Consider the following 18,537-nt stretch of genomic DNA (forward strand, 5'->3'; position numbering starts at 1 on the left):
TTTAAAATTTCTAAATTATGTGGAGGTGGTGCATGCAAATAATGCCATAAACCAAAATTAATAAATATAGACCTTTATATATACTGACTTACTGGCATGCCTCCGATTTGCAAAGTGCAGTTTAGGAAACAGACTCATTAACAGCCTACATTATCGTGTGGAAAATTTCTGGGAAATTCAACAGCTGGGAATTTCTTGCTGGTCAGGGAAATATCCTTGTATTGTATGTAAATGAAAGGAGCATGTCATTTGGTCATTCCTAGTCTGCAGCGTGTATAAAAGACGAGTGGCTCAGCACTGAAAGTTACTCCAACAGGAAACCCCTACAGGAGAGAGGCCCTTGACTCTGAAGTATTCGCTACCCATTTTGAGGTTTATACTTAGAAAGTAGTAAGTATATCTTTTTAAAAGCATTTACCTTATTGTCTTTGCTTCATATTCAGGATAGAAACTTTTTTATTCTAAGGATGTCTGAAAAAAGGTATAGCAAATATGCTGCTTCAGGAAAATAGATATTCTTATAAACTGAGTTTGTGGTCATGTTGTACCTGAATAGGATAGCATGTACCAACTAATAGCACTTTTATTAGGTTCTTATTAGTTATGTTTATATTGACAAATTGGGCTTGATATTTTGTAAGAAAGATCATCGTCCATTATTATAGTTGAAGTATCATGTTTTTTTTTATTGGCTTTTTGAGAATTATCACTGTTGCGTTTGTTATTTTTTTATTTTTTTTTGCCTATGTTGATAAATATGGTAAATTTTGTGTAAAAAACTGAATTCAGCAATATTCATAGGAATAGCTGCTTTCTTCTTTATGTATTTTGCTCTTAGATAGATACACTGTTTGTTGAAAAAGTTACTGATACACATTAAATTATACTGTATCTTATAATGTCATTGCCTCTTTACAACAAAGGCAAATTCTGTGAATGTTTTAGACAATGCTTCTGTGTCATACCAAAATAAACTGTATGTAAATAACCTTGAATTCTCTAAATAAAACAAGCTTCTTATATAGTATACAGTATGCGTAAGCTATATATGCAAAATGCAGTATACAGTGTATAAATCATAGGCCTATATATTCAAAAATAAAATAGGTCTATATATTCAGCCTATGAAACGCTCGACTGTTGAACAATCCCTGTCGATACCTATCAATATGCTTTTGCAAAGACAGATTAGAACAGCAAAGTTAACTGAGAAGCTTACTGTTTTTAGATGGAACACAGACTTTCCTGCAGTCAGACGATTTACATATGAGACCCTCTGTGGGATAAATGCATCATTTTTTAAAGGCCGGCAGTGGGAGTTGAGGGCTAATTAAACTATGCTGGTTTATCATAACTTTATTAGATTCTTTTGACCAGTGCTGCTTTACTTCATTACTGTTATTAACATTATCTTTCTAAGTAACAATAGCAGGTGATCATGGGGAAGGCAGAGGGTTAGCAGGAAGTTGGGCAATAAAATGGGATAAAAGAAGAAATGTGGTAAGAATGTGCATCATATTTGGATAAAAAGCCTATCCAAGATCAGATTGATCTAAAAAGTAAAAACTGGGCAGACGATTTGATATAACCCTGTCATGGCACTACTCCCAGGCTCAAACGATTGAGAACCAGTAATCATGGTACTAGAGAGTGTGAGCAATATGACAGCCATGGCACAGTGATCACATGAGGTCAATTTATCTCTTTCTCTGTGCACTTGCTGTACAAAGTAAATGTATTACAGTATTTAAAAATACAGTAATGTTTTTTACATGCATCCATTTTTCTGCCTAAAATTTAAAAAAATATGAGCAGGGTGTTTATTAAAACAGTGTACAAAATAACATCACCCCATGTCTTTAAAAACCAAAGTAAAAATGATTTAGGAGGACAAATTAGTCATTGCCAAGTTCAAGTGCCAAGTCATTGACCTGTGGTCATGAAACCTAATATTCTTTTGATGCATTCTGTCAAACAAACTGATTTAGCTGAAAGTATTTACAATGAACCTCAGTCAATAAAACAGAGCTGATACCTTGATAACATACATAATGCTTCTTTTTTTTTTTTGTTTCAGAAAATTACTACTTACTACTGATTTTGGAAGATGGCATATTTAGTTTTTCTTTTCCTTACTGTTTATGGTAAGTGGACAAATATCAAGGGGGGCATTTATAAAAATAGTAAAATACTATGTTTCTTTATCTTTCATTTTTATCTATCTTTTTTCTTTCTTTTTTTGTAATTTTTAAAATAGAAAATATATTTATTTTATAGACTGTCCCAGTCTGAAAATATTACAGTTTTTCAATAATATCCTTATTCTTAAGATATTTGTAGTGTCAAGGACAATTCTTTATAATCAACTTGGTTTTAAAGTTTTTCTTTTTAAATAGAGAGAATATGATACAACCCTTGATTTTTATTTTTTTTAGGTAAAAAATGCATACTTTTACTGTATAAAAAATGTAGGGCAAAGGGAACAGGAAAACCTTATTGATTATCACATAAATTGTTATTCATTGCAGGCTTGGCACTGATATCCTGTGTACAAGGCTGGACCTACAACTATTCACCATACAATATGACATATGATGATGCTTATAAATATTGTACAGAAAAATACACTTCTATGGTGGCAATTCAAAACCTAATTGAAAATGAGCACCTCAACAACATACTGCCACGTAATGAAGCATATTACTGGATTGGTATAAGGAAAAATAAAAGCACTGGCAAATGGACCTGGGTTGGTACTAACAAGGTACTCACAAAAGAAGCTGAAAACTGGGCCAAAGGGGAACCTAACAACCTGAGTAATAATAAAGATGAAGACTGTGTTGAGATGTATGTTAAGCGGCCTAATGATACAGGAAAATGGAATGATGACCCCTGCAGTAAGAAAAAGGTTGCTTTATGCTACACAGGTAAGAGAATATTCCCAGAAGCACAGCATGTTTTTTAATTAGATGAGACCATACTGTAGTTCCATTTCTCAATAGATGTCACAAAAAGTGTGTCAGCAGTCTCTATATTGTGTTTTTAGATTAAAAACTAGCAAATTGTGTGTATATTACTTATATTTAACATTACATTTTCTTTTATAGACATTGTAATATAATAATACATATAAAATTGAAGTAAAAATTCTAAATAAAAAATAATGATGATGTAATATTTAATAATGTGATAATAAGTATTATTGTATCTCATAGATTCAGGATACTGTGTAACAATGCGTTTTTTGTTTTAATTCGTTATTTATATCCAGACTTGCAAATATACACAGATTATATACAGTACCTTGAAAAGGTATCCATACCCCTTGAAATTTTCCACATTTGGTCATTTTACAACCAAAAACGTAAATGTATTTTATTGGTGATAAACCAACACAAAGTGGCACATAATTGTGAAGTGGAAGGAAAATGATAAATGGTTTTCAACATATTTTACAAATAAATATGTAAAAAGTGTGGCGTGCATTTGTATTCAGCCTTGCTGAGTCAATACTTTGTAGAACCACCTTTCACTGCAATTACAGCTGCAAGTCTTTTTAGATATGTCTCTATTAGCTTTGAACATAGAGAGAGGGAAATTGTTGCCCATTCTTCTATGCAATATAGCTCAAGCTCTGTCAGATTGGATGGAAAGCATCTGTGAGCAGTAATTTTCAAGTCTTGCCACATATTCTCAATTGGATTTAGATCTGGATTTTTACAGAGCCATTCCAATAATAGGCTTTCATCTAAACCATTCAATTGTAGCTCTGGCTTTATGTTTAGGGTAGTTGTACTACTGGAAGGTGAACCTCCACTCCAGTGTCAAGTCTTTTATAGGCTCTAACAGGTTTTCTTCTAAGATTGCCCTGTATTTGGCTCCATCCATCTTGCCATCAACTCTGACCAGTTTCCCTGTCCTTGCTGAAGAAAAGCATCCCTACAACATGCTGCCACCACCATGTTTCAAGGTGGGGATGGTGTGTTGAGGGTGATGTGCAGTGTTCGTTTTTTGCCACACATAGTGTTTTTCTTTTACACCAAAAAGTTCCATTTTGGTCTCATCTGACCAGAGCACCTTCTCACCTTCTTCCACATGTTTGCTGTGTTCCCCACATGGCTTCTCACAAACTGCAAATCGAACTTCTTATGGCTTTCTTTCAACAATGGCTTTCTTCTTGCCACTCTTCTATAAAGGCCAGATTTGTGGAGTGCAGGACTAATAGATTCTCCCACCTGAGCTGTGGATCCAGAGCTATAATAGTCTTCTTTTCTGCTTCTTTTAATAATGCTCTACTTGCCTGGCCTGTCAGTTTAGATGGATGCCATGTCATGGTAGGTTTTGCCATACTCTTTCCATTTTCGGATAATGGATTGAACAGTGCTCCGTGAGATGTTCATAGATGGGAGAGATGGGATATTTTTTTATAACCTAACCCTGCTTTAAACTTACCCAAAACGGTATCTCCGACCTGTCTGGTGTGTTCATTGGCCTTCATGATGCTGTTTGTTCACTAAGGTTCTCTAACAAACCTCTGAGGGCTTCAAAGAATAGCTGTATTTATACTGAGACTAAATTACACACATGTGGACTCTATTTACTAATTAGGTGATTTCTGAAGGCAATTGGTTCCACAAGATTTTAGTAAGGGGCATCAAAGTAAGGGGGCTGAATACAAATGCCCCCTATACTTTTTCAGATATGTATTTGTAAATCATTTTGAAAACCATTTATCATTTTCCATTTCACAATTATGTGCCACTTTGTGTTGGTCTATCACATAAAAGCCCAATAAAATACATTTTACCTTTTTGGTTGTAACATGACAAAATGGTATGATATTCCTGCAATTCACAGAGTTTACAGAATGTAAAAAATACTTGTCAAATATGCCAGGAATGTAGTTTTATCATTTATAATAAATGTTTCATTTTTCTAACTATTATGCATTGTTTTCCTTATGCTCAGCTTCTTGTCATTCTTCTTCCTGCAATAACCATGGAGAATGTATTGAAAATATTAACAACCACACTTGCAACTGCTATGATGGCTTTTATGGAGAAGAATGCGAACATGGTAATTATATTTTTCATAGGTTCAGCGATGTTGAAAATTTAAGGCTGATGTATTTTTATCTTTTTGAACATGTATTTAAACCAGAATTTAATACATTTGTTTCTTTGTTTCCAGTTGTCACTTGTCCAGAAATAAATGGCACAGACCATGGATCAATGACTTGCTCTCATGTCAATGGAAACTTTACATATCTGTCAAATTGTCATTTTAATTGCTCTGATGGATATGTGTTGGTTGGCTCAGAAAATTTGAGTTGTACTAAAGATGGAGATTGGGGAGCTCACGTGCCACATTGTAAAGGTATGTACATAATTTATGGGATAATTGAATCACTAAAAACAGCAAATATAATGTAAGACGCATTAACTATCAATCTTTCACATTTTCTAACACTGTGAAAAAATGTTTAAATACATTTTTTTTAAAAAGCTTTCTTTATTCAATGTTTAGAAATTCAGTGTAAACGTCCAGAGGTACCACTGAATGGGGTGATCAGATGTTCCAATGATAGCGAAATTCTGACAGATAAGTCCATGTGCAATTTCAGCTGCAATGATGGTTTCAGTCTCGTTGGTTCCACATCAGTAATTTGTATGACACCTGGTCAGTGGACAGAAGAACCTCCAAAATGCAACGGTAGGTTCTTCTATTGTTTTATGGATGTTAGCTTTATTTATAGTCTAGGCATCTAAAATTAACAATAATGCCAACTCTAGAATGGCTAAACTGCAATGCATGTTTTTTTTTATTTTTTTACAAACGTTTTTCAAATACATACTATTAAAATAGTCATGATCTAGAAAAAAAATAGAACAAAATAATTCAACAGAAAACTAGGTAGAACATGCCTATGGATATTTGGGCACGTGAGCTGCATTTGGGATATATCAGCAGGACAATATTAAAATCATTCAAGTTTTAAAAAAAGTACCTTATCAAACAGAGGCCAACTAAAACCCATACCCTCTCAAATATATTGTAGAAAGCTTAGCTTCAATCCCAGCTTTTAGTTTATAAGTTCAGTATGATAGATTCACCAAACATTGAAAATCAGGCATTTCATATATAAAAGTAAACCTTTCCTTTTCATTTTTATATACTGTAGTATAAATATTTTATATAGTATAAATATTTCTCTACATATGTATGCAATAACACAAATAAACATGTTATTATATATTTCTAAAACTATATTTAAGAAAAATGTTCACGCATCACAAGTTATTTGTAAACTATATCAGTATAGGTTATATTGATTTCAAAGACGTACTTCTACAGTACAGCAAATTTGTCTCTGTTTTTACATTGTTATTAATATTGTAGAAAACAAAAGTCACTTAAGTAATTATTCTCCTTTTGTAGCTATTCAGTGCAAACGTCCTGAGGAACCAGAAAATGGAGTAATGGATTGTTCAGACAATAAAGAAATGCTACCATATAAGTCTAGCTGTAATTTCAAATGCAAGGAAGGGTTTAATTTGGTTGGGTCTCCATCAACGAAATGTATGTCTCCTTACCAATGGACAGAAGAGCCTCCAAGATGTGAAGGTAAATATTCCACATATCAGAGCTCAGTCAATTTACACAGAATTCATTGATTACTTTAAAATGGTGGTGTTTTATCTGTAACATTGCTGGAATCCAAGGCTATTGTTTTGTGTGGCAAAGAGCTATGTAATGTATAGTGAATGTTGGGCTTATATACAGTAGGAGGACAGATAACCAATATATAAAGGCTGGGGTAACTACTAACATATGATTTTGAGAATAACTCTCTATGTTGTTGAGATGAGGAAAGGGGGGAAGTCAATAGTTTAGCAAACGCAACTTTACAAAATCCTGTGTTATGTAAGCCCACAACAAGAAATTCAGATCTGGGTGTATTTTTGGAAGACCGATAGGTATTTTTATGTACTTACAGAGGAAATTAATAAACCATGGGCAAATGTGCATGTATTGCAGAAACTGCATAAATATTCATTTTATATATATATATATATATATATATATATATTTTTTTTTTTTTGCCCATGGATGCACTTTAATTATTTGTATATTTCTTCATTGTTCAGCTATTCAGTGCCAACATCCAGAAATACCAAGGAATGGAACAATGCAATGCTCCAGCAATGAAGAAATTCTACATTATAATTCTTCATGTATTTTCACTTGTAATGAAGGATATACCTTGGTGGGATCTCTCAAAACAAAGTGTATAGCTCCTGATCATTGGACAAATGAACCTCCAAAATGTGAAGGTAAGAATGTCCCTTATAGCTGTAAACTTCTTATATCCATCCTATATAGCTAGGTTATGTAATACATAAGTGTGTTTTAAAAAAAAAGAAATGTAATTCATTGGTCCATGTGAATGGAAAAGTCAAGCCGCGGCATTCCTCTACTTCAATAAAAAGGGAATTAAATAGAGCTTAAGTTAAAGTTTAAGTTTAAGACGATGAAATGTTTTTAACGTTTTTGATGAATTAGTATGAGGGTAGAACCCTTGTCAGACTTTTACAGGCATAACCCACTTTTAAGTACACATTGGGGTTTATTTATTAAAGCTGGAAAATCGGGCTCCCTTCTGCATAGAAACCAATGAGCTTCTAACCCCAGCTTGTTCAATTAAGCTTTGGTAACAAAACCTGGAAGATCATTGGTTTCTATGCAGAAATTAGCCTGATTTTGCACTTTCCAGCTTTAGTAAATAAACCCCATTGCATACTTAAAAGTATGTCTGTATTGCCTTCTGTGTCTCCTGTGAGAAAACTCACCTCCTTTATTTGTTTTGATGGCCATTGTCACTGAGACAGAGAATGAGGGAAAATTCAAAATTCTTAGTTCAAAATCAAACAGGGGAGGGGAGATAATCAAAAACTGTCCTTGTGACAGTTGTCAAAAAGGGTATTTCCCTTATTTTATAGAGATTCCCTTTTACTTCCTATTATGACTATGGGACATAAAATGAAGATAATTCCCCTCATTTGGGTATGAACAACTGAAAATGTGAAGGCAAACACCATTTTGTTAGACTACATTACATCAGTGTAAAAATGAAATGTGATGTTTATCATATGAAAACAGTACATATTTTCTGATTATGTTTATTTTTTAGTTGTGCAGTGTTCTTCTTTGCTGGCCCCTACAAATGGTCAGGTAGAATGCCAAAATGGATCAAAGTATAACTCAAAATGCACATTTTCCTGTGCAGAAGGCTTTAAGATGGTTGGATCATCAGATCTCCAATGTCAGATTTCAGGAAATTGGACATCTTCAGTACCTACATGTCAAGGTAAAAGGAGTACAGAATTGTAAATAGTAACATTAAAAAATATTATATAGTGTTTACTATAGTATAGAATGTCTGTGAGTATTTGTTTAAAAGTCATGTCCAGCTCAAACTTTGTTTTTTAGTTTTTTTATAGAGTGGGGAAATGTTGAAACATGATTTTTATTCTTGAATGTGTCCCTGGTAGGTTTATATCAACCACTTTCTGTGTGGTCTTTGGGACAGAATGAGAGGGTAAATTTCCCCAACAGCAATGCATATAGCCATAACATTGTTTGAATGTTTATAAAACTCGCCCATGGTCTCCAAACTAATAAAACAGTTTTAGTTTGGGCTCTAATATGATAACTGTATCTGTTAACTGATAGTTGCATCCAATACAATTATTAGTATATAGTCATTTGTAGATAGCGTGCCATTAAGACTAGCAGGTTGATTGAGCAACAGTACTTATTTCTGCCCAGGTGAGCTGGAAGTTTGGCCCCCCAACCCCCTCCCCCACTTCTTCCTGGGACACATCACAGGTCCCAGTAGGCTGCAAGATTATTCATAAACTGCAGAGTGTCTCACACATGCGTAGTGGAGAGCCAGCTGTTAGAGTTAGCAGCAAGACACACAGCCAGCTTCCCTTAGTTAACATGGTGACACCAGGGTACTTAAGACCGGTGAGAAACCAGCCCGGTTGAGGAGAGCGCTGGATTCCTTGGCTGGTAAGTGTCTTTTTTGTACAACTCGACAGCTACAGTATTAGTAGCTGCTGCCTTTTCATTTTTTGAACAGGAGCTCCTCTTTAACACTGGCTCCTCTCCGGCATAGGCAAGAAAGAGCTGTAAAGGGCATTAAAGGTTTGAGGAAAATGTTTAAATTTCTCTTTTAAACCATAACGATGGGTGCCACTGCAGTGTCCGCTTACTAACATGTTGTAGAGGTTTTGGGGAAGTGTAAACATGTTTATTTATAGTGCTAATACCTTTAATTTTTGACCACTCTATGGATTTACCAAGTATGTACAAACATACCTTTCATAGCAGCAGGAATTACTGCACTGCTTCCTTCAGTGTTTTCATTAAAATGGATTAAGATGCTAAAATGTTTTAGGTTGACTTGTGCATTTCTATTTTCCAGCTGTGCAATGTGCACCTCTTGTTGCTCCTGATAATGGAGAGATAAAATGCCAAGAAAGTTCTAGTTACAAATCCCAGTGCCTTTTTACCTGCCAGCAAGGTTTCAAATTAATTGGATCATCTGATCTCAGTTGTTTATCATCTGGAAAATGGACATCAGCTGCTCCCAAATGTGAAGGTAATTGCGAGTGTGTGTTGTATTCTTGTGCATGATTCATAGGGATTGATGGAGAAAGCTGAGGATGGTGACATCAAGTAGCCCAATTACTTTGCAGGGCTCACAACATGTCATAGCTATACAGAGGTTAGAGTTCTCCCTGCAGAGCTCTCAGTTAGCAACATCAACCAATGATTGTGTCCTACCACACTTAACACAAAATTGACAAATCAGTTTTTGAATGAATGTAATCTCTTTTACAAACTATTATTAACACCTGGAAGTAAGAAGATTTAAAACACAATACAAAGTAATTGTATGACCTTATTTGAAGCCATACTAATGCCATATGTATTATAATGAAAAGGATCTTCTGTAAATAGACAGGGGGCCGATTTACTACATGAGTAAAGGGCTGTTCACTTAATTGATTGAGTGTTGTTAAATAAGGTAAACCTTGGTTCACCTTGAATACCCAATTATGTGCAAGGTAATTAAAAAACTGGATTTTTGCTAGCACGCATTTTTGTTTAATGAAGGGAACACAGTTTTAACTTTTTCACTAAGCTCAGTGTACATAGATTTTCCAGAAGTATCAATCATTTGCTTAGGAAAAAAAACAACAACACCACTATATATTACTCTACATATATTTTACAAACTGTTCATTTATAAGTGCATACCTGAGTATCTCCTGAACTAGCTAGAAATTTGTCAGAGATGATTCAAACCTAAAAAAATCATGACACCTAAATTGTACTTGCCCCTACACTTGGTTTATAAATTTTGTCCTTTCTGTTTATTTTAACAGCTTTAAAATGTGAAGCTCTTACGGTTCCATTAATGGGAAAAATGAATTGCACTCACCTCTCGGGAGAATTTGAGTACGGATCTGTGTGCACATTTGACTGTGGGTATGATCTGTCTCTAAATGGGTCTAGCACTATTGAATGTGACAGTAGTGGACGATGGAGTACAGAACCCCCAACATGTGAAGGTAACATATATTAATAAGAAAAAAAAATATTGCTCATTTTTTTCTTTTAGCTTTATTTGCTTCCTTTCTAGATTTTAAATCGAAAATATTTTTCTTTCCATTTTTCTAATATTGCAGTAGTAAAAAGGCCAATCATCTCCCCAACATACATCACAGTTGGAGCTGTTTCAGCAAGCGCCTCTCTCATGTCAGTTGCTGGCCTTCTTTTATGGCTTGCAAAACGTTTCCGTAAAACAGGTAAGACAATATAATTATTTTTGTAAACAAAAATATGTATCTGAAAAATAAATAAAATGGTAAAATCTTTGTATTTACTAGGAACAAAATAATAAAAAGTCTAGTAACTTATATTTCACTGATCTGATTTCAGAAAAAATCAATTTGATTTGATGATATTAATGTTCTTTGCAAATCATCATTACCCATAATTAAATATATAATATAATATAATTTAATATATGCATTAAATATGTATTTAAAGGAGTATGCAAGTTTTAGGTAGTTATTCTAATTCTTAATGAGTAACATTTTGTTTTCTTTTTTCCACAGCAAAGAAATTTACCCCCTCAAAGTAAGTTAATATCTTTTATGCTGAATTTAGTTTGAATGTATCATGATGTAATATTGAGATTTTTAATTTACATACTCATCTTTTTACAGCAGTTATCAACATCTGGAAGCAGCAGGTGTTTATCAAAATACTAATGACAGCAACGGTATCGCATAAAATACGGTAAGGAGATTAAAAAAATACAAGTGTATTCAAGTTAAAATAGATAAATTAAGACTTTTATCAACGCCATACTGTTTTGATGATAGAATTATGACTAACCTAAGGTTAGTCATAGACATGGTTGAGATTAGGGTTAATTTGGGATTCTGTGTTAGGTTTAAGGGTGTTAGACAAGCCCTATTTGTTGTCCTTATGACAAAGCAGGCTGTTTTTTGGCATCCCAAGGTGCTCTGGAAAAAAAGTAAGCATATATGCAGGCAAATGGAAGCAAAATATTTCACAAGTCTACAGGTACACTTTAGGGTATTCATTTTTCAGGTGTGATAAATCAATTTTTGAAGGTATAAAAATGGTGCCCAAATATCACATTCAGAGGAATTATCAGTAACCAAACCTAAGTGTTATCAAAATGTATCTGTTATTAGTGGTCGAAAATTCCGAAATTCCCCTTTGAAAAATAACCATGACAATTCTAACAAACCGGAATAAAATGAGCTTTGCTCCCTTTGAACTTTGTTCCTTTATTTCCAAAATTATATATTTTAGTATTTTTTGTCTAGGATAAAATATGAGTTACTGTATATGTACATGGAAACTCTGTATTAATCAGATTTAAATAAGTAGCCATGTTTTATACATCTGCTGTCTTCAGGTCCTGACAGACTAATTTCTACTGTTTCTTTAGTGTTGTAGCCAAATACATTTTTCGGTGAATGAATCAGGAATTAAATGACCTTATAGCAGATGTAATCTTCACTGCAGAGCAACAATTGCAGAGCAGTGATTGTAAAGATTTTTAATAAATGTTATACCTAACAGCTCTTGCAATGGTTTTGCACAGAGCAGCCCCAAACTTCCTCTTCTGAGGTTCCCCTCCTTTCCGAGGAACCAGTGGCTCTCACTGCTCTCACTTGGTCTTGTGAGGAGAGAGAGAAAGAGAGAGCAGCACTGCTGCTCTCAGGCACAGCACTGATTCAAGATTGGGCTAGGTATTTAGGGGGCCTGGGGAAACGTTGATCATGGAAAGCTTGAGCTTTGCTCATTTATTTATTATTATTATGTATAATCCTCTTTTGGGGTTTTCTGAAATTACATACTGTAAATAATAATAATAATAATAAAATGCAATAGTGTAAGTATTATACATTTTTTTTTTTTTTTTACAGAATTGTTTCCAGACCCAATATATCACTGATGATGAAAATACAGATAAATGGTACTACTAGATTTTACAAGTCTGCTGTCATCCACATACAACACAATGTAACAATGTTACTGATGCAATGTTTCTAAAACAGAGTTGTTTTGCACTTGAATATGCAATAGGTTGAGTTACAAAGAAGTAGAGCATGCTCATTTTGCATAGTGAACATTTAGTTCATAAAGTGATTGTTCACTTAGTATGGAGCTTCAGACAAGTTACTTTGATGATGCCATAAGTAAGCTGCAGGCAGCAGGAATCATTTACATAGTCTCCTCTCCCTCACTGTACAAACTGCAACATGGTAACTTTGTAGCAAGGCAGAATGTGAAAGGCTGCAGCAGGGGGCTTATATGTGTTTGCGATTTGTGATCACAGCCAAGAACTGCATAGGATTGTGTTATCAATGAAAAGTAACTTGTTAGTGCCTAGATGAAGATGACACATACCTCTGATGAGAAAAGCAGGCAGGAATATTCTCAAGGCTGTGAACTGTTTTCTCAGTGAGGGGTAGGGACGGCCCATGCATTAGGGGCGCCGCCCCCCTATCCTTGCTACTCCTTGTATGCATAATGGATAGATTCATGCATAGCATAAATCTATCCACTGCCGCTGCGGCCGCCCCCTATTCATGTATTCGGCCCCTGTCAGTTCACCAGGCATATGAATCACAGCAGCAAAAGTTTTTTCTTTTTAAGCACTGATTAGAGCCATAGGCTCTAATCGGCTTCAAAATAGGGTGGACTTGCAACACCGATCCTCCTCCCGGCTAATCGGGAAGCTGGGTGGTGGTGGGGGAGTGTGTTAGTGCCGTGGGCACTCCAGTTGCCACTGGTGAGAAGTAATTAATACCTATACATTTTATTCTTACACATTGGGGTTGATTTACTAAAGGCAAATTGGCTGTGCACTTTGCAAGCACAGTTGCATTAATTTTACCCCACAGATTAGTAAATGTGGTAAAACTCTGATGATTGTGTGACATATGTAAGCAAAAATGTTATTTTGTTTTACATTTTCCTTGCTCTTGACTGGCTATGATTTACAAAGTGATCTAAAAACTTTACCACGTTACATTTACTAAGGAAGATAAGTGCAACTGCACCTGCAGAGTGTACAGTATATTTGCCTTTAGTGGGGATGTGACCTGCATCGGCATGTGAGCGCCGCGGTTGCTTCTCACTAAGCTCCTGCTTGGTATCCTGCTTTGATCCCTCCCTCTAGCACTTACCGGCTCCATTCCACCCAGGACTGCTGGCCCTTGCACCTCCGACTCAGCTGCACCCTTTTCACAACTTCTCCGTCCGCATTAAGACCACATTTGCCTTTAGTAAATCGACACCATTAAGTATCTTAAAAAATCTGATGCTAAGTCCTCTTTAAAAAAAGTTTGGATTTGTGCTTTTACATGGTGGGATGATTAAAATAAGTGAGCGTAATCACTGCCTTAAGCGAACTTTACAAATGGAAATTCTCTACTCCTTTGCTCATCTCCATGACTGTTTTAAACATTTTACATTTATTTTCCTTCAGACTAATCTATGTCATTTGAAGGAATGTGAGCAGTATTTTTTTACATACAGCAATTTAATAAAAATATTTATAAATATTTCATTTTAGATGAAGTAATAGTGAAGAAATGCTCAAATGCATGACAAAAGTGTACCTGTTTATAACAGTAAAGAAAGTTGTACCATCCCTGTGGGATAATATGTATTTATATTGTGATACCATGTATAATGTATTTATTAGCTTGAGTGAAGACATTTTGTGTACACCTGCTTTTGAAAATTATGTTTGTATTGGTGTTATGCTGATCTGCTAGATTCAATACTTTCTGAGTCACCAACCTGTTACAGCTATGCAGATCAGGAAGTCTAGCAAGAAATCAGATGTCAGATACCAGATGCCAACATAACAAAGAAGTAGTATTTAAAAGGATAGGATTTATACACATTTATACATATTTATATTTATATTTATATAAAATATTTTTTTCAGATAAAAGGTGAACTTAAAATTTACTTTAGATGTATTTAAAAAAAAAACCTCATAAACAGTTATTACATGTAACAATAGCACACTAACTTTGGTATAGAAATACATTTAACTCATATATATATTATGGAATATCATGTATGTGTGTATATTGTATGTGTGTATATTGTATGTATATATATATATATATATATAGAGAGAGAGAGAGAGAGAGAGAGAGAGAGAGAGAGATATGCAATCCTATAGAAATAGAACCAACCCAGTTTATTGCTAGTCCTTTATGCGTGGCCCAATCATTGTGTGGAGTCAAGTATAATGTGCACATTAAACTGACAACCTGTCTCATAAAGCTGTTAGAATCTGAGCACATGTCCCATGCTTACATCTACATTTGTTTTTGAAGCCCAGGCTGCTTCCATTCGCAAATGTACAGTAATTGCCACAAAATAAATATCATCATCCAGCAAACAAGACCAATGAATCGTGGAAGTTAAAAAAAATTGAATGCAAACTGGGGGGTCAGTGATTTGGAGGAAGAGGACATTATACTCCTCTCAATACTGGAATTTTGTTCTCCTAATCCCCCCCCCCCCCCCCAAACATTTGTTGTGTCATTATAATGGAATTGTTGCATTTCCAGTGTCTGATATTGTGTAATGTATTTTTACAATATTTATATGTATTTAATTATTGTTGAAAACAATGTTTATATTATATAAAGCCAATTCATATGAATAAAATTCTTATGAAAAATATTTGCTTTGAGTTTGAATATTTATTTCTAGAATTCATGAATGTGAAAGCTTTAAACAAAGTTCAAGTTAACTTGACAGATTAGCACTTAGCAGCAGATGTTCTGTATACTGCACATAGTGGAGGTAATAGGCCACCAATCTCTTGAGCTACACCATTACTTCCTACACAATGAGATTGATTGATTAAAAAAACCCAGAAGCTGTTCTCTTAGAGGAATTAAAATTTTCTTTGTAAAGTGAATCTTAGTGAACACATCAAAGCTGCACTCATTTTGAATACGCATTCATATGCTAATAAACATACCTTCTTATTAGTTAACATTCAGTTTGCAAAATAAATATTCACGTTTGTAAGTCAACAGTCTCTACTGCTTTAATAAATCAGTTCTGGTGCAATCCGTAAAGTTTGTCTCTCCTGCAACACAATATTGTTCTGAAAGGCTGTCACTGTCAGTCTAATTAATTCAAAATTCATAATTTTGCTTATGCACGATTTTGATGCATTACCAAAAATACTTACTTTGCTTTTTTCATTCTTATTGCATTTCTTTGCAACCATGAATATTCTGTTGGAGATGACATTATTTGAAAAAGCCATTTCTGTCACTACTTGACTTGGGTTAGCAACATGTTAAAGAAATGTTATCACATTTCTTATAGTATAAAAATACATATCAAAAGAAGACGGTTGGAAATTTCACAACTCTGTAACCACAGGAAGCAAAATGAAAGCTCTTACACCAATGAACTGTAATACTAACATTGCATGTTAACAGTGCAGAATGGCAAAAAATCACTTGCTGTACACAAATTAAATTAAAAGGTGAACATATCTAGCAAAATAATAGGAATAAAGGAAAATTACATGAAAAACATGTTTATAGGAATTACTGTTTTTAATCGTAATCTAAAACTTGTAAATATAGGGCGCTTCTTGCACAAAAGGGTGCATATACAGTATATTATTTTGGTGATTTGTATCCTAGAATCTGATTTTCTTAAAATATATCCCAAGAACAAAAATGTAATGTATTGCTTCTTACTAGTCCTTATATGCAGTGCCTGCATTGCTTTCTTTTTCAGGCCAAGTTCATTTTATACAATTGCTGAAAATAACTATTGATCCTCCCAGAAAACGTGTGTCCTTGTCATGTCCTGCACATTGAACTAAAAACTTGAACAGTATTATGAGCCTTCTCAGTTCTCTATCATGTACTTGGTGAGGACTGGAATATTGTGGGGGCTTCTTATGCACCACCTGTCTAATGCTACTGAAGGTGGAGACAGAGAGCATGAAGGCACAGAGTGGCATGAGTGCCGCGGTAGCTGGCTGGCGGTATCCACACTGCAGGTGGGTAGAACTGGAAGCTACAGACCCCAAGACAAATACAGGAACAGCTTGACACCAGAGTGGGGGGTAGTAGAGGAAACTGGAGAGCAGGCCAAAGTCAGTAACAGCTGGACAGCACAGGTTTGGCATCAGCAGACAAAGCAAGTCCAGAAAGAAGGCCATGGTTGGTAACAGCCAGGCAAAGTCGTACAGAATCAGCAGGCAAAGACATTCAGTAATCAGGCTGAGATCAAAGTAACCAGATGAGCAGAGTTGAGGCAGAAAGTAGAGGTGAATAATATATGATTAGGGATATTCAAAGGTTTAGGTCTCAGGACACACATAAACAAGTTGAAGACTAATCAGCAACTTCTCCCAGTTACACATCAGTTTAAATGGGCTACTGCGCGCCAAGTGTGCATGCCAATTGCTACGTGCACGTGCGTACGCACTGAACCATCACAATACACCTGGTATTGCCATTTCACCTAAAAGTATGAACAGGGCAATGTGTACATGCACAAGCTTCGTCTGCACTAGTTTTATGATCCTGGAAATCCGGTTTAATTTAAATCCCCCCCCCCCCATGAGCAGCTTATCTGGGTCATCATCTCGGGTGAGTTTGAAAAAACGTTTTCACAAATTTTTGGAGTGAATTTTGTTTTCTGGTTCCCATGAGCTTCTTTTGGATCCTAACCCTTCCACCTAATTAAATAATGAATGAGGACTCTCCTCCCCCTACAATCCACAATGGCTCCAATTTCATACTCCTCTTCATCATCAATTATGATTGGTGCTGGAGGACCCAGGAAAAGGATCTGTTGTATATATAAAAAGCAACACTTTTGTGCTCAGTGTAGAAAATATTCTGCAGTTGAAAAATTGTTGCAAAGATCAGAGATGCTGCTTTCCCCAAATGCCAAGGTAGATGACATCAAATAGTTGTGTAAGTGTATGATTGCTCTAGCTCTTTAAATCAAATCACAAGTTCAAATGAGCATAAATTAAACAATACATCCAGCAGTCTATGACACAGTGATAAATGTGCCAACTCAAAACATGTGGAAAGTCCACTTCAGCAACAAATGTAAAGATATATAGAATCTTGTGATGCGTGGACTACAAGTGGCAGCAATCCTTATAGTCTCTGTGCTCCTCCTTTAGATTAGCACATTTATCACTGTGTCATTGCAGTGGATGCATTGCATAATTTATGCTAATTTAAACTTGTCATTTTATTTAAAGAGACAGTGCACCCATACATTTTTACAAAGGATCTGGTTCAGCAGGTTTTGTTGAAAATATAGGAGATTCTTGTATGTTTCTGGTGGCGAAAGTTCATAAACTATTGGATTCATTCTTTTTTTTACCAGTGTACTTGGTACCCAGTTTCTCGGTGGTTAATAACCAAGCCCTGTCCCCTGGTTTGAGGTCCAGGTCAATTTTGAAGATTATGTCAAGTAAGAAGGACAGGTTAAAGCCACAATTAGTTAAATGAACAGAAATACACTCTGCTGGAGGAAAAGAGGTAGCTCAGTTTTCTTGCACGAAAGAAGAGAAGCACCAAAGGTATTGCTCTAGGGTCTGGTTTGTACATTCTGTCTGACCGTTTGTTTGGGGGTGGTATGCCGATGATAACCAGGTCTCTAGCTTAAGTGACTTGCATAGTTCCTACTAGATTTTGGATGTAAACTGAACTTCTCAAACAGCAGTTATGCTCCGGGGAACCCCATGCAGTCGTACTATTTACTTGATAAATACCTGTGCAGTCTGTATTGCAGATACAAAGTGCACCATCTTGGATAACCTGACAGTTATCAAAAATGATCATGAAGTTTTCAGATGGATGGTGGGTGTTAAATGAAATAGTCCATATT

At 35.2% G+C, this 18,537-nt stretch overlaps 1 protein-coding gene across 2 annotated transcripts; it reads left to right on the forward strand.

The window, feature by feature from the left end:
- The first annotated feature begins 294 nt into the window (after positions 1 to 294).
- Positions 295 to 15,330, forward strand: LOC143928025 (E-selectin-like). 2 transcript variants are annotated; one of them, XM_077452606.1, is made up of 15 exons: positions 295 to 390; positions 2,078 to 2,144; positions 2,529 to 2,927; positions 4,969 to 5,076; positions 5,191 to 5,376; positions 5,527 to 5,712; positions 6,439 to 6,624; positions 7,149 to 7,334; positions 8,192 to 8,368; positions 9,491 to 9,667; positions 10,458 to 10,643; positions 10,761 to 10,880; positions 11,193 to 11,214; positions 11,304 to 11,376; positions 12,543 to 15,330. In XM_077452606.1, the coding sequence occupies exons 2-14, from the start codon at positions 2,108 to 2,110 to the stop codon at positions 11,368 to 11,370; spliced, it is 2,037 nt and encodes a 678-aa protein (XP_077308732.1). In that variant the 5' UTR covers positions 295 to 390; positions 2,078 to 2,107; the 3' UTR covers positions 11,371 to 11,376; positions 12,543 to 15,330. The 2 variants fall into 2 exon arrangements, with proteins under 2 accessions (XP_077308732.1, XP_077308733.1); XM_077452607.1 differs by having other exon boundaries at positions 11,307 to 11,376.
- The last annotated feature ends 3,207 nt before the right edge of the window (positions 15,331 to 18,537 follow it).

Source organism: Lithobates pipiens, unplaced genomic scaffold, assembly GCF_037356315.1.
Source record: "Lithobates pipiens isolate NorthernLeopardFrog02 unplaced genomic scaffold, aLitPip1_a1.2 Scaffold_23, whole genome shotgun sequence".
In the NCBI taxonomy this organism is placed as follows: Eukaryota; Metazoa; Chordata; class Amphibia; order Anura; family Ranidae; genus Lithobates; species Lithobates pipiens.